Genomic DNA, 15,473 nt, shown 5'->3' on the forward strand with positions numbered 1-15,473 from the left:
AACACATTTTTAGGGCTAAACCAAATAATAGAGGCTAAAAAATGTAATTGAATTGCGTAAATGTTATATATTTTTAAACCTTAATATTTCAATAAAAGTAATTTTAAAAAATTAAAATAAAATTACATATTTTTTTCCATGTGTGCTTAAAAATCAAATAGAATTTTAATATTAATTTTTTTTATATATATAATAACACTTTTTCAAAAAATGTTAAGATATAAAAGTTATACTTACCAAACTTAAAATTATAACTTTAAATACATATAATGAAATCCACCATTGAATAATGATACAGACAAATAAAATCAAAGCATAAGATACGACAAATATAAATGAATAAAAGTTTGAAATACACTTGATTGTTGTGACTTTTGTACTAAAAATGTATCTTTAATAAGTTGTCTTTATTCTAAAAATAGAAGATGATAAAAAATTCTTTTGTACTTATATGATAATGGTTATTAATAAAAATGGATGTTACACTAATTTTAAAAATAATATTTAAAGGTATTGGATAAATTTATAATTTTTATATGAAATTTATTATATATTTATATAAAATTTATTATTATTTTATATTTTAAAAGTAAAAAAATAGTACATGTATGAATTGCTTATTTAGTTGAATTATATAATTATTATGTCCTAAGAAAGACACATAAATTGTCATAATCTACTGTTTTAAGATAATAAGACATGTTCGATAAATATTTTTTTAAATAATTTTTAAAAATTATTTTAATAACATTTAGTAAAACAAATATCTATTTGGGAATAAGAAATATTTTTAATAAATTTTTTATGTTTTAAAATATGTTAAAATAAATTTTATGTACAGTATTTTATTTTTAATTTATATAATTATTTTTTTAAATAATCCATTTTTTAATTATCGGATCTGACACAATATTCAAGAAGATATATCAATGAACTGGTAGTTGAAACTGAGCCCTCCTAGAGGACAAAAACCAACCCTTTACTACTGGGCCAACATGCCTCTACTTAATAATTAGACCTATATTTTATATATTTTATTTCAGACCTAAATTTTATATATGTTTTGGAAAATAAAATATTAAAATAAAGTTTTAATAAATACATTATTTTTATTTATTTATTTATTTTTAAATTTAATTTATTTTATTATTTAAAACACAAAAATCATGAATTAAATACAAATATAATAATTATACATTTATTATAAAGTAGACAAATTATCATTTTAATATTAAAGTTACTTTTAAAATCAATAAATTATCATTTTAATATGAAATGTATTTTTAAAATCTTTTATCATTATTATAAATTATATTATTCATATATCAATTTCTTCTTATTTTAGTTATAATATATTTATTATTATTTTTTTATAAATTTTTTAATATTTTCATAAATTTTGATTAAATTTTGTTCCTAGATATTTTGTAATATATTATGATATATCCGTAAAATCAAGTTATCGATATATTTATCAAAATCGATATTTTTATCCTTAGTTAGTAATTGTTAATTTAATTACGTAAATAAATAAATAAAAACGTAATGACGTGGAAATACAACATCATCAGTTTCTGTGCCACGTGGCGAGCTGGGAACTAGGTTTGGACAAAAAAAAAACCTGCCACCTCTAGTCCAAGTTAGGATCTACCTCGTCTGAGTCCGAATTCTCCACAAATTCCCAAACAGGCCCCTTTCTAATATTTTTTAATATTCCAACATACCCCAATATCAGTACTTATTTTTCCGACACGCCCTTCTCCTCATTTTCCCCTTTTTGCCCTAATTCCGAAAGGCCCCAAACTCTAGGGTTTCCGTCCACATGCACCATCGGCTTCTGGTAAGACCTCCATCTCTGTCCTAACAACTACGGTTTCAAGGCTATTCCTTTTCTCGTAAATTCATTGGGTGTATTCTCCGCTTACTTTCATTTCTCATATTCAAGCGGGGTTGAATGATGTAGTTTTGATTTTTCAAACGTTGCTTGATGGTAGAATGATCATGTGGGGTTCTGTTGTCATGTATTGAACACTAAATTCCATGCGTTGTTGGAAAATATGTTTACTGATTAGATGATCATACAGAAATTTATGGACTTGCTTATTGAACTGTTTTCAGTTGATGGTGTTCATCCATGGATCGTTTTGGCTTCTTTCACTCTTTCTTTTTATTTTATTTTATTTAATATGTGGGGAGTTTTGGTTGTAATCATTGCAAATAACTGAATTCAGTGGTGATTTTGATATGAAGTGAAAGGACTGCTTTTTTGATAGTGACATACTATGTCAGTGAAGCTTGGAAGCCATGCTTGGACGAATAAAGGGGTAGTCAATTGTTTGTACTATTGTCTTTTCCTTTTCTTTCGGAAAGTAAATTTAATTTAATTCATTATTGCAATGAGGAACAGATCATGTGAGCATAAGTGAGATTGAATTGGCCTATTTAGCACAATAATCACATCAGAGTATCAAATTATGAAAATCTGACTTGGAGCAGGATACACCAACGGCCAGTTTGCCACTAAAGAAATGATATTAGGACATTCATGCTAGGGCTAAGTTTTTGTGAAACAGGCAAATATTTAATGGAGATGTGTGGGGATTTACAAGAGGAATAGAAATTTTTTTGAATTTGCTCAGCAGTTATAGTCAGAAATGTTATATTATCATATTTTGTTTTTTGAATTCATTTCTTTTTGCAGGTTCATTGGAGTTGATGGAGTTTTGATTACTGTTTTTTGGTGTAGAAGTGATCTCTAATCTTGTTTGCTGTATATATGATTACTTATAGCTAATGTACATGCTTCTCTACGAACCGATGGTTTAGCTTGATCAATTGGTGCCAACTCATTAATCATATTATATATTGTTTTCCTTTTCATTTTTTCATATTGCCTACTTTATTGTGTAGTATATCAACTTATTTTCTTGCATATTTGGTAAAAGTGGAAAATACATATAGTTATATGAAATGCTTACACATTGCAAGAATTTAAGCTTATCAATATGTAGCCTTTTGAGTGAAATATATTAGGGGAAAACCAGGGAAATGTATAGAAAGCAAATGTATGGCTTATTTCTATAAAATACGCATGTAAATATTGAAGAATAGAGAAATTTAATGAAATAGGACAGCAAACATGAGAAATACATAACATATTTCTATAATCCATATGTAAATATTAAATAATGCATAGGTTCATTATAAAATCCACAAGCTAGGTGTATGCTTGGATACACTTTATGTTCTTTGTTTTTAAAATCAGAAACTTCTATATAAAAGCAGAGCATCTTGTACCTAATTATGTTTTTTAAAAATCACTTTTAGAAATTTTAGAATTTGAGGTAGAAAAAAATTTTTGTACTTCAATTTTTTTTAAACAGTTTTTGAAACCATTATTTTTTCAATATAAGTTTGTAAGAGTTCTTGTATTTTATATAAGAGTTACTACCATTTTCTGATTTTAAAAACATAAAATAGGAAGTGTATCCAAACAAACACTAAATTTTCTAATACATAGTTTTATTCTAAAAGTTCCTAGTTTCAAAGAGTACCCAACCAACATGCAAACAAGAAACAATGTTTTAACTTTCCAAGTTCATCATTTTCCCCTCAATTCAAAAGGGGGAAAAAGTTCACTCTTGGTTCTTTAAAACTATTCAGATAGTAAAAGATGCATGTGTCATTTGTTTCCTGTAATATACCATATGTATCCTGCTGTATGTCATAAGTTTTGAAAACTGTGCTTTGCCTATGAAAAACTTGCTATTATGAATTATCTTAAATTGGGAGAAAAATCAAAGCAGAGATGTCTACAATGTGATGTTCTCTGCTTGTCACCAGAGTTCTATGAAGTATTTTACTTGTACCAATCTTTCCAAATATGACCTAGTTCATTTAGGATCTTGCTTCCTATTCATGTGATGAGTCAATTTCTTTGATCAAGTTTGTTTTTTGCCATGTATTTTGGTGATCAGCTATTGGCTTTTGCTAACCAGTTTTGTCTTGATTCAATTTGCATCAGATATTTTGGTTACCATTACCATCATCTGATTGGTTTCACTTATACCTTAATTTTTCAATTGACAACCTGTCATTGCCATCATGAGATAAAGCTAGTTAGTTTAGAAGATTCACATGTTCTTGAATGAGATCCTGATGCCTTAAAACTTGATTGTTGGGTTAAGGCTTCATTGCAAGGATGAAGTACTATTTGAGGTGCTTTTTATCTATTGCAAGAATGTGGACAGGGATCAAAAAGTGCACATCCCTTGTTTGCATTCAGTGGCAGTTTCATTCATCCGGTGTTTAAAGAAATTTTAATAAAGAAGTGCCTTTTATTGGGCATTGGGATCATGGAAATTGAATAATTCATCCTATTGAAATCCATTTTGTTTTTTAAAATATATAATTAGTTTTTAAGAACATTTATATGTATTTATTTGGTTGTTTCTTTACTATTGGTTCGAGATGAATTAAATTACATTAGACAAATTCATTTTTTTTTTCTTGTGGAGGTAATGTCATGTCTCCAATTTTCCTATTTCCCCTTTTTTTGTTAATAAATAATTTAGAATTTCCTTTAGTGCATCCCATATTTTATTGCCTCTAACAAATTGCGTTATAGTACAGAGTGCATGATTCAATTTTGATGGGACATCCTCCAATTCACCCCTTGATCAATATCTTCTTTGATAGAGCTAAACTATAATGTAATATTGTGTAATTGGCATTTAAATACATGCTCATTGTTAGCAACAGAATAGAACAAGCAGTTGATGTAGAGTTCAGCTACCAAGATATGCTGAATTATTTGGCCATTTAAGAGATTGACTAATAACATGGTGTTTTTTGGTTTCCTATTCAATCCCCAGAGATATTTATGATGGGAAGGGGGAAGCTTATATTAATTTGTCAGTCCGGTGGTAAGTTTGTAACAAATGACGAGGGGTCCTTGTCATATACTGGAGGAGAGGCACATGCAGTAAATATCAATCATGAAACATTTTTTGATGATCTCAAGTTGAAATTAGCTGAAATGTGGAATTTGGAATACCAATCCTTGTCGATCAAGTACTTTCTTCCTGGAAACAGGAAAACTCTGATCACTTTATCCACCGACAAAGACCTAAAGAGGATGATAGGTTTCCATGGGGATTCAGTAACAGCAGATGTTTTTGTTATGGGAAGAGAGGGTTTTGATAGTCATGCTCTGAACATCCATGCTTGCAGGTATCTCTCTCTGTTGCCAGGAACCCAGATACTACCTTCATATTTGTTTTGTACCAGAATTACTGAGTTTTGGATTTGTTGAAAATCACTACCCAACACGTCATGGTAAAAGGGAGCTGTTGCATAGTGATTGGTGATAGGCTGGTAATTGCATTTATTTTGTGATGGGTACTCGAATTCAATCACATTGTTTAATACTTGCAGGGAAAGTGGGATAAAACTGGCTGAGACGGTAAACCATATTGCTGTCTCCATGACGCCGGCTGTAGCACCTCAACCTTTCGCAATTGCTCCTGTTTCTCTTGGTGTAATGCCTTCTGGTGCCTTTCCTATTGATCCTGTTACAGTTGTTACAGATGTAGCATCCCCAGACACTACTACAACAGTTGCTCATGCCGCTGTGACCGTCAGCCCAGTTGCTCCTGCAACTTTTCTTGTATCAACAGTTGCTGACTCTCTAACTGCTGTTGATGCAACTGCCCAAAGTCTCAATGGAATTAGTACTACTGCAAACCCTTTTGCTGCCTTTACCATCACTGGTGATCCAAGTGCTGCTGCCCCAACCCCAACTGTACCTGTTGTTATTGCTGCCATAGATGCAACTGCTCACGGCTCGGTCATCTTAGATATAACCTCAACCCCAGCAGACACTGTTAAGAAGCGAAGACGGACTGCATCCTGGAAATTTGGTGCCAATAGTCCTACTATCGTTTCTGTCACTGATGATGTTGGGGGAAAAAAAAGAACTGCATCTCGGAAAAAAAATTCCCGAAGTCAGAATACTGTTCCAGTAGCTGATAATGTGGAGCAGCAACAAGAGAATGGACCCTGGAAAGATGACTTCAATGGTTCCTCTAGTCTTGTCGCATCTGATGATGTTCCACTGGAAAAATTAGTTGCATCATGGAAAGATGGCATTACCGGTGTTGGCCAGGAATTCAAAAGTGTCTATGAATTTCGTGAGGCACTGCAGAAATATGCAATTGCACATCGCTTTGTTTACAGATTAAAAAAGAATGACACTAATCGAGCAAGTGGCAGATGTGTCGCTGAAGGCTGTTCTTGGAGGATCCATGCATCTTGGGTACCAGCTGCACAATCGTTTAGGATAAAAAAGATGACCAAGTCACACACATGTGGAGGACAATCCTGGAAGTCTGCTCATCCTACAAAGAATTGGTTAGTGAGTATCATAAAGGATAGGTTACAAGATACTCCACATCACAAACCCAAGGATATTGCAAAATGCATTTTCCAGGACTTTGGAATTGAATTGAACTATACACAAGTATGGCGTGGAATTGAGGATGCCAGGGAGCAACTTCAAGGTTCGTACAAAGAGGCATATAATCTGTTGCCCTGGTTTTGTGAGAAGTTGGTGGAAACAAATCCTGGTAGTGTTGCTAAGCTTTTAATCAATGATGACAAAAGATTTGAACGCCTTTTTGTGTCCTTTCATGCCTCATTACATGGTTTCCAGAATGGATGTCGCCCCCTTCTTTTCCTTGATGCTACCTCTCTAAAATCAAAATACCAAGAGATTTTATTGATAGCTACTGCAGTGGATGGTAATGAAGGATTTTTCCCAGTAGCATTTGCTATAGTAGATGTGGAGACTGATGATAATTGGCTATGGTTCTTAGAGCAGTTGAAATCTGCAATATCAACATTACAACCGATGACCTTTGTCTCTGATAGAGAGAAGGGCTTAAAGAAATCTGTGCTTGAGGTATTTGAGAATGCCCATCATGGTTACTCCATATACTACCTTATGGAAAACTTCAAGAAAAACTTGAAGGGTCCATTCCATGGAGATGGAAGGGGTTCTTTGCCTATCAACTTCTTGGCTGCTACCCATGCTATCCGACTTGATGGTTTTAAGAAGTCCACTGAGCAAATTAAACGGGTTTCTTCAAAAGCATACAACTGGGTCATGCAAATTGAGCCAGAGTGCTGGGCAACTGTATCATTTGAGGGTGAGCACTACAACCAGATTACAGTAGATGTTATTCATGCATATATTAACTTGATAGAGGAGGTGCGAGAGTTACCTATAATACAGAAGATAGAGGCGCTCATATGTATGATAATGGAGTCGATCAATACCTGTCAAACAGATTCGAGTACGTGGTCTTCACAGCTTACTCCATCTAAGGAGGAAAAACTACAAGATGAAATTATAAAAGCTCGCAGCCTTAAAGTGTTATTCTCTACTGATACCCTATTTGAGGTCCATGATGACTCCATTAATGTAGTGAATATTGATAGCTGGGACTGTAGTTGCCTGCAGTGGAAAGCGACAGGGCTACCTTGCTGCCATGCGATTGCCGTCTTCAATTGCACAGGAAGGAGTGTATATGATTACTGTTCCAGATACTTCACTCTCAATAGCTTCCGGTTGACATATTCGGAATCAATAAACCCTTTGCCTAGCATCATTAAGTCTTTGGATAATGAAGAAGCTGCATTGCACACTCTGAATGTGCTTCCTCCTTGTACATTGCGGCCATTGAGCCAGCAGAAGAGGAAAAGGGTCAAAACAGAAGAGGTTATGAGAAGGGCAGTTTCTTGCACCAGATGCAAGTTAGCTGGGCACAACAAAGCTACGTGCAAGGCAACCTTATAGGTCTGATCTGTTTCTTTTTGTATGTTTTTTACTGTACAGGCTTCATAACTATTTAGATAGTGATGTACCATAACAACTTGGATGTGTTGTCCATTGCCCTCCATGCCCCTGTATTGACTCAAGCTACTTCATTATAGTCTGATGTTCAAATCTCAAGTTCCACCCATGTGTATCTAAATTCATTTGTAAACTTTGGACCGCCCATATTCCTGAAATATGTTTCAAGGATATTGTTAATAAGAAGCAAATTTATGTGTTCAGAATTTCTTGTGAACTTCATGGTTGATTGTTGTTGTCAAAGGACTTAGAACTTGGAGAACGCAGGCCATTTCGTGTCAACTACGTATAGCTCTGGAAAAGTCACATCCCAGTGGGCCTTGTAAACATCAATAACAAAGAACTCCACAGGAAATCCCAGGCTCTGTTAAGAGAATGTACCTGCATCTGAAATCTAGTGTAACTGCAGTTAGGTCTCAAATACAAAATCATTGCAGTTTATGTGGTCTCAAGGAGTATACGGACCGTTGCCAACAGTGAGGCAGTGGGTTTAAGATTGCAAATATATGGCATTGCATCCTTGCTCAACACCCCAAGGACACCAGCAATGGATGTATGATTTGATCTGAGGCTGTGGTCGAGTAAATTCGTTGGATAGCGTAAAGGATAAATGGAATTCCATTGTGGGTAGTAGATGTCTTTTGAAATTGCTTCAAAACTAAATTTTGGTTTATCACAATACAATATACTTAGCAAGGTATCATTTTCCACTTATGTACACAACCATGCATGTTTGCAAACATTATACAAAGCCTCCTTGATGAACGGTGACAAAAAGTAGAAGGAAAATTAAGGATTTGTTTGGTCGTTGTTTTTGAAAATTATTCTAAAAAATAGTTTTTAAGAAGAATTTTTAATATTTTCAGAAACAAAATCGTGTTTGTGAACTGAATTCTGAAAAAACAATTTTTATTTTAAAAAACACATATTTGATTGAGTTAAGAAAAAATGTTTTTTTTAGAATAAATAAAATAAAAAACATGTTTGGAAGTTGCTTTTTTTTTTTTAATTGAATGTTTTTTTGGTAACTCCTCTCAATTTATGAAAATATATATAAATAAAAAATTCAACAATAAAGAGTGATGGATTTGAATGGGAAATCAAATTATTATTTTTATTTTATTTTAAAATTTGATTTTGTTTTTATTTTATTTTAAATTTTGATTTTGATTTTGTTTTTATTTTATTTTAATTATAATAAATAAGAAGATGAAATATTTTAATAATAAACTATTAAATATTAAATATGATACTAAATGAGGAATAACAATAAGGCGGTCCCCTTCAATAAATGGATAGATTTTTTAATAGAAAGAAAAAAAAGATAAAATATTATGATTCAAATTTAAATTTTTTTTAGCACTTGAAATTAATTGTAGAAATATTGCATGCCAACATTTAAAGAAAATATTGACAATTATGTAAAATCAGATATATTTTATTATTTTAAATATTGGTAAGAAATATTATTAATTTAAGGATTTGTGATTTATAAGGATATAGTTATTTGAAATTTTCTTACCTATCTATCTTCTTCTTTTTCCCTATTTTCTACCAAACCTCATCTCTCCAACATCCTTTTCAATTATTTGAAATTAATCTATAAATGTAAAACCTTTTTCACATGTTTATTATTTTGTAAAATAATTTTTTTATCAACTTAATATTTAAGATATAAATAATTTTAGATAAAAAAATTATATCCATTTTTAAATTAATTTAATAATTTTAAAATTAAAAAAATTATATCCATTTTTAATATAAAGTGTTTTTTTAAATCATTTTTATTTTTTAATTTTTTAAACAATTTGCATACCAACCCTTACCTTCAAATTATTTTTTCATCTCCACCTTCTTCCACTGAGGTCTCTTTCATGATCTCTCCCTTTCTTTTGTCATGGCTACTGTTTCTATACCACGCTCCTCTTTTCCTCTTTCATTTATCTACTCCTCTTATCTCTCTCTCTCTCAAACACACGCATATTTACCCACTTATGTTGTTCCATATGAAGTTCATATTACAGTAGCCACCATCACCAACATTGTTGCCATCAATTTTCTCATTTAAAAAAGGAAATTGCAAAAAAAAAAACAAATGAGAACACAAATTTGAGGGTTTGTTCTTTGTGCATGGATTTGGGATTTAATTCAATTTATTATGTGATGCAGTTTTGGAGGGTTTGTGATTTGTTATTTGCTTGTGTTTCTTTGTTCAATTCAGTGTAAAAAATAGGGAAAACAACTTGAGGTTGTTATCGTAAAACATCAAATTGAGAACAAGGAGAATAAATTTGAAAACACGGGAAACAACTACCAAACGTGTTTTTGAGTGTTTTCTGTTTTCAAGAAGGGAAAACGGTTTTTGGAAACAACAACCAAATAGACCCTAAGAATATGCTTGATAATGATTTTAAAAAGTGTTTCTAGTCTTTCTAACACTTGAAAATAAATCTTTTTATAAAAGTTTTCAAGTGTTATAAAAGTCACAAATGCTTCTTATAATCACTGACAAACGGATTCTAAATCAATTATCAGAAGGGAATGCAATTTACATTATTAATGGCATCCAAATAGAATTACTTCAATTTACATGTATCATTTGCAGGAACACGACATAGGTGCTTTTCTGATCTGCCTAGCAGAACATTTGAAAACTAAATCAAATAGATAGCAATTTGCACTAAAAGCAGGGTAAAACTCCTACCTGACGGAACATTCAGTCTGAGATATATAAAACACCTATATTTCCCTCTGAATATGTTATGTTTCTTGTATTAAGTCAGTATATGTACGGTTATTCCTGTCCTCCTGAGTCATCAACCTTGGAGAGCAAGCCTACACATAATGGGCAGGGAGGGTCCTGTCTATCTTCATGACATGTTCTCTGCTCCAAACAGTCTGCATGATAAACATGACCACAAACTAAAACTGCCACAACAGAGAGCTCACTTGAAGAGAGTACATTTTCTAGACAGTAAGGTTTCCGCCTCAATGGCCTCTGACATATTCCACAAACCATCCTCACCATATCAAGAGATACTGCATCCACCACTGATGAACTTGACCTAATTCTTTCTGGCCGGAAAAAGGCTTTTTCCCTACTCCCTGAAAAAATAAAAATTGCAGAGATTAAATTTACAAGAGAACATGTAAAAGGATAATATTATACATCAAAGGCTGTACTAATATTTGATACTATCAACAAACAGATCCAGGAAATGCTTCCAAAAAAGAACTCCGATTAATCTTCTGTATGGACTTCAAAAAGTGACTGTTTTGAAAACAAAGTCTATAGCTTACATTGCCCCCACAACCAAAATTCCCTCAAATTTTCCTTTTCAAATTTGTATTCTAGAAAATAAGCTGACTATGGGTGTCTCATTTGTCATATATGCAAGTAGAATAATAATAACACCACACCCATTATTGTAAATAATGACTAAATGCCTCATTTCTCTTCTCCCAGATTTATTTTCCACCAAAAAACCATTGAAACACACACAAAAGAAAAGACTAAAAAGATCACCAGTGTGTTGTCCAAAGTCTGACTTGGAATGGTTAGCCAACTTGAAGGACAGTTTCTCATCACATGAAGGAGTGATCTTGCCATGAGAAGTTGAAGCATCAGCATGGTTGGCTGAATTCCTTCGAGAATATTGATGACCATAGTGATGCCGTGAACGTCTTAAAAGTAACGTACGACTGAGATTGTAATGATGATGTGAAAGTGGATGATGGGGATTTGATAGCTTCAAAGAACTATCTGTCATATCCATGACCGATGTGAGAGGCTTGAGAGCACCGGCTTCAGTTAAATGTGAAGATTTCTGCTAGAGACAGGAAAAATAAATGACATGATCATGTTTCATTTTGTTGCTGGAAATTGGAAAAACAGAAAATATAGAATTTTTTGCAACATTCCAACCTAAAGCAGTGCAAATTTCAAATTTCATAAGTTTTCCTGCACCACAAGTTAGCCAAATGATGCATTTGATGACAACCATTAAGCAAGCAGTTACTCTAGAGAATTGATATCCATGACACACATAAACACACAAAAGAAAGAAAAAATAACTAACAACTAACCTCTGTTAACAAATCCATTCCAGAGGAACAAGGCATGGTGTCTGCAATATTCAAAAAAAAAAAATATAATGATCAAACACATTTACTCTAGGATTAAGAAGCAAGATATTTCTTATCATTGCATTATTCAAAAAATAACACTGATCCTCAACTACATTGTAATCCAGAAAATGGACCAGAATACATGACATGCTCAACAACCCCAAGCATCCATCAAAAAAATTGACCAGGAGAAGGGAAAAAAAAGTAAAAAATAACAGTGTCTAAAGTGACACTAAGGAAATATTAAAGGTTTCAGAAGGAGAATTAAAGTGCCGCAGAGGAATGACAAGGGTCCCTGGATATGTTTAATGATTCATCTTGTCTAGGAGATGGGCTACCTGCAGAATTTTTATGTTGAAATTTGAGGTGGATGGAGGAAAACAAGGTTTTGATGTTTGGATAAATCTGAATATGGGTAGCCCACAAAGCAAGAGGCAATTAGAAGAATATTGTGCATTGAAACATGTCAGAACTAGAACAGAGCACTGGAAGCAAGTCTCACCAAATGATCACCATGGAAGGAAAAAGGTATGGTTTCAAGACCGTTAACCACAACAAAGGCCATAAATGCAAGGATGGCCCAGAAAAGTTAAGACATAAAGGGATTTAAAGGATGTAATGCACATATAAACACAACAGATAATGATTAACCTAATTGTGATCATGAATCATATACAGGAATATGTAAGCTGAGAAATTAGCAGAAACACCAGAAGCTATAGTCTCAGAAATCCAGGGGTATGATGGCCAAGTAGGCCAAGATGTTATTCTACATCCAAGCTACCAGCTCTATGTAACATATATTACCCCTCAATTCTAGCAATACCATTAATAGTCCAGGAGGAAATGAGGAATAGATCAACCAAATCTTGGGGCAAGAGTAAGAATAAAAGGGAACAGAAACCAGAAGGATAAATATTTATGGTAATGACTTAGAGAGGAACTGAATGGCAAAAAGTGGGTTTAGGCTGAAATTTGTGTAGTTTTGTATCTAATGAATGAAGAAAACTGAATATCAAAGGCCTTATTATCATGAAATTCATGTATACTTTTGTGAATTGGGATAGGGTGTATATAGAGGACCCCACTCTATCTATGATTGATTTTATAGATTGGTTACTTGTAAAGTAAGGGGAAGGCCTTTTTTTTGTCTCCCTACTACCTAGCTTTTTGAGACGTTGTTTGTATACTTCGTGTGTACTGCTTTCACCGCTTTTAGGCATTTCTAATGCAAGCCTTTTATTACCTATCCAAAAAAAAAAAATGAAATTCGCATCTCAAAAATGATTAGCTTTTGTTAGAAAGGGTCCAGCAAGAGGTGCCTCAACATATTTCTTGAGAGGAGCAGGGGAATGACAGAAAATGCATGTGGATCAATTAATCAAGGAATCACTTTGAAATTGCATATTAAATTGGCTTCCAACATAGTTACCAAAGCATGTTCATTTGCAATACAGCAGCATCTGGTAAATTTCTCCTTGAGAGGTTTGGTAAACTTCATGACTGGCATCAGTCAAACTATTTGGCAAAGACTTCATAGCCTAAACCAAGAAAATTTTTTAAAAGTAAAATAAAATAAAAGTTTGCAGCAAGTGTTGTAACATTGAGTCCTTATACTCCATATGATAGCCGAGAAAAATGTAGCAAAAGGCAAGAACTTTGAGTTTAAAATCATATTCTCTCATAATTAGTTGGGACCTAAGAAATCGAAAACCACCACTCAACCGAACCTTTGTTTTCTTCTCCAGCAATTGCAGCATTATCCTGCACTGTACCATTTTGGAAGAAAATGTTGCTTTCCTTCCATAAAAATTTTAGCTTTGCTTACAATTAAAATTTTGAAGCTCATATTGGATAGCAGAATCAATAGATGGAGAAAAGGTAAACACACAGTTAGCCATTAGTCCAACCTTAACTAATTAAAGAAAGCAAAGATGAACACAAAAATGTTGAGAGGGAGAAAAAAGTTCAAGAATTTAATTCTAATTGCAAAATGCAAAGCCCCAACCCCTCCTTCTGGTTGCTGAGAAAACAGAGGGAAAAGAAAAGAAAATGAGACAGTGCTCCTTTTGTTTGAAAAAATTGGGGAAAACACTCAACTGAGAGATATTCGATGCTATTTACAGCACTAAACAATTAAAGGGAAGAAAAAGAAGGCGGCCACAAACCCTCCGTTTGGATTCCGAGAAAGGAGAAAAAAGAAAACCAAAGATAAGAAAATCTGGGTATTGTACTTTCTATTGTCTCCAAAAACTGGAAACAGCCCCAAACACACTCCACTACGCTCTATATACCATCCCAAAATCCATGGCAACAACAAAAACCCAAACATTAAAACTTTAATTTCCTACTATTTCCGACACTTCCCGACTAACCAAACACATTGCACACTCCCTTCTCTTACAAGGTACCTAACACAGAAGAAGAGAAAGGAAAGACAGAAGTTGAAATTGACATCATTTACACCATTTCCAACCAACCAAACAGAAAAAGAAAAAGAGGGAAAACGTACCAGAAGAAGCAGAAGAAAGAGGAGAATCGGAGGTGAAGGGATGAAGCTGAGAGGGGCGCTTCCTTTTCCCCATGATATCAAAAGGCATGGAAGTAACGGCCACAAAAAACCGCCAATTCTAGGGCTTGGTTTCTTTGGTTTAGCAGTGGTGCAGCATTAATCTACACAGAAACATACGGCGGAGGCATCGCCGTTTAACCTCCCTCCACGGCTCCACCTCACCATTGTGTCACGTGCGTAATGTTGGGTTATGAGTGATGCCGTGCCTTCTCGTAACGTACTTTTGTCCTCTTCTTTTGGATGGCTGAGGTCAGCCGTCGGTTCATCCATATTTACTGTTGGTTGAAAAAAAAAAAAAAGCTGCACTATAAATATGTATTAACGTTTGTAGATGTAAATTATGGTACACTTATACATGTATTTACCTTTTTTTTGAGGTGCCAATTTTTTATTATAACAAAAAAACTAATCTAAAATAATAATTTTTCCATGAAAACCACTCATTCAATTTTTCAACAGATTATGCAAATATAAGAACCACGGGATCTCAAATCACATATCTACTATTAAAAGAACGATGCATAATTAAATCTGATGTCTCAAGTCTTATATTTCGATACCTATATTATTTTTCTAATTTTACAAAGCAGCATCAAACATATTCCCAATGAATATTACCTCATGTCGAAGTGAATATGTAAATCTTTCTCTTAACCTAAGAAATGCAAATATGAACTTCTTAAGATAATTCATAATAAGCATCACATCCTTTTGCATTTAGGAACACCCAAGGGATGTCACTAAACTTTGAATAGAACGAAGAGAATGTCTCATCCTGTTACATTCTTATGCTCTCAAACTTAGCAATAAACATTTGAATTTTGGATAATTTTATAGTTGAAACACCCTCATGAGTAA

At 33.2% G+C, this 15,473-nt stretch overlaps 2 protein-coding genes across 6 annotated transcripts; one reads left to right on the top strand and one right to left on the bottom strand.

Annotated features, from left to right (window-relative positions):
• Positions 1-1,711: 1,711 nt before the first annotated feature.
• Positions 1,712-8,121, top strand: LOC100254040 (uncharacterized). 4 transcript variants are annotated; one of them, XM_010658216.3, is made up of 3 exons: positions 1,712-1,840; positions 4,875-5,232; positions 5,437-8,121. In XM_010658216.3, the coding sequence occupies exons 2-3, from the start codon at positions 4,883-4,885 to the stop codon at positions 7,856-7,858; spliced, it is 2,772 nt and encodes a 923-aa protein (XP_010656518.1). In that variant the 5' UTR covers positions 1,712-1,840; positions 4,875-4,882; the 3' UTR covers positions 7,859-8,121. The 4 variants fall into 4 exon arrangements, with proteins under 4 accessions (XP_010656518.1, XP_002263415.2, XP_059596679.1 ...); XM_002263379.4 differs by having other exon boundaries at positions 1,720-2,795; XM_059740696.1 differs by having other exon boundaries at positions 1,720-1,840; positions 2,702-5,232.
• Positions 8,122-10,443: 2,322 nt separating this feature from the next.
• Positions 10,444-14,806, bottom strand: LOC100267845 (uncharacterized). 2 transcript variants are annotated; one of them, XM_002264004.4, is made up of 4 exons: positions 14,556-14,806; positions 12,002-12,042; positions 11,442-11,742; positions 10,444-11,020 (listed from the first exon to the last, which is right to left on the bottom strand). In XM_002264004.4, exons 1-4 carry the CDS (start codon positions 14,641-14,643, stop codon positions 10,710-10,712), a joined length of 741 nt encoding a protein of 246 aa, XP_002264040.1. In that variant the 5' UTR covers positions 14,644-14,806; the 3' UTR covers positions 10,444-10,709. The 2 variants fall into 2 exon arrangements, with proteins under 2 accessions (XP_002264040.1, XP_010656520.1); XM_010658218.3 differs by having other exon boundaries at positions 11,442-11,745; positions 14,556-14,803.
• Between the last annotated feature and the right edge of the window lie 667 nt (positions 14,807-15,473).

The sequence above is a fragment of the Vitis vinifera genome, chromosome 11 (assembly GCF_030704535.1).
Source record: "Vitis vinifera cultivar Pinot Noir 40024 chromosome 11, ASM3070453v1".
Classification (NCBI taxonomy): Eukaryota; Viridiplantae; Streptophyta; class Magnoliopsida; order Vitales; family Vitaceae; genus Vitis; species Vitis vinifera.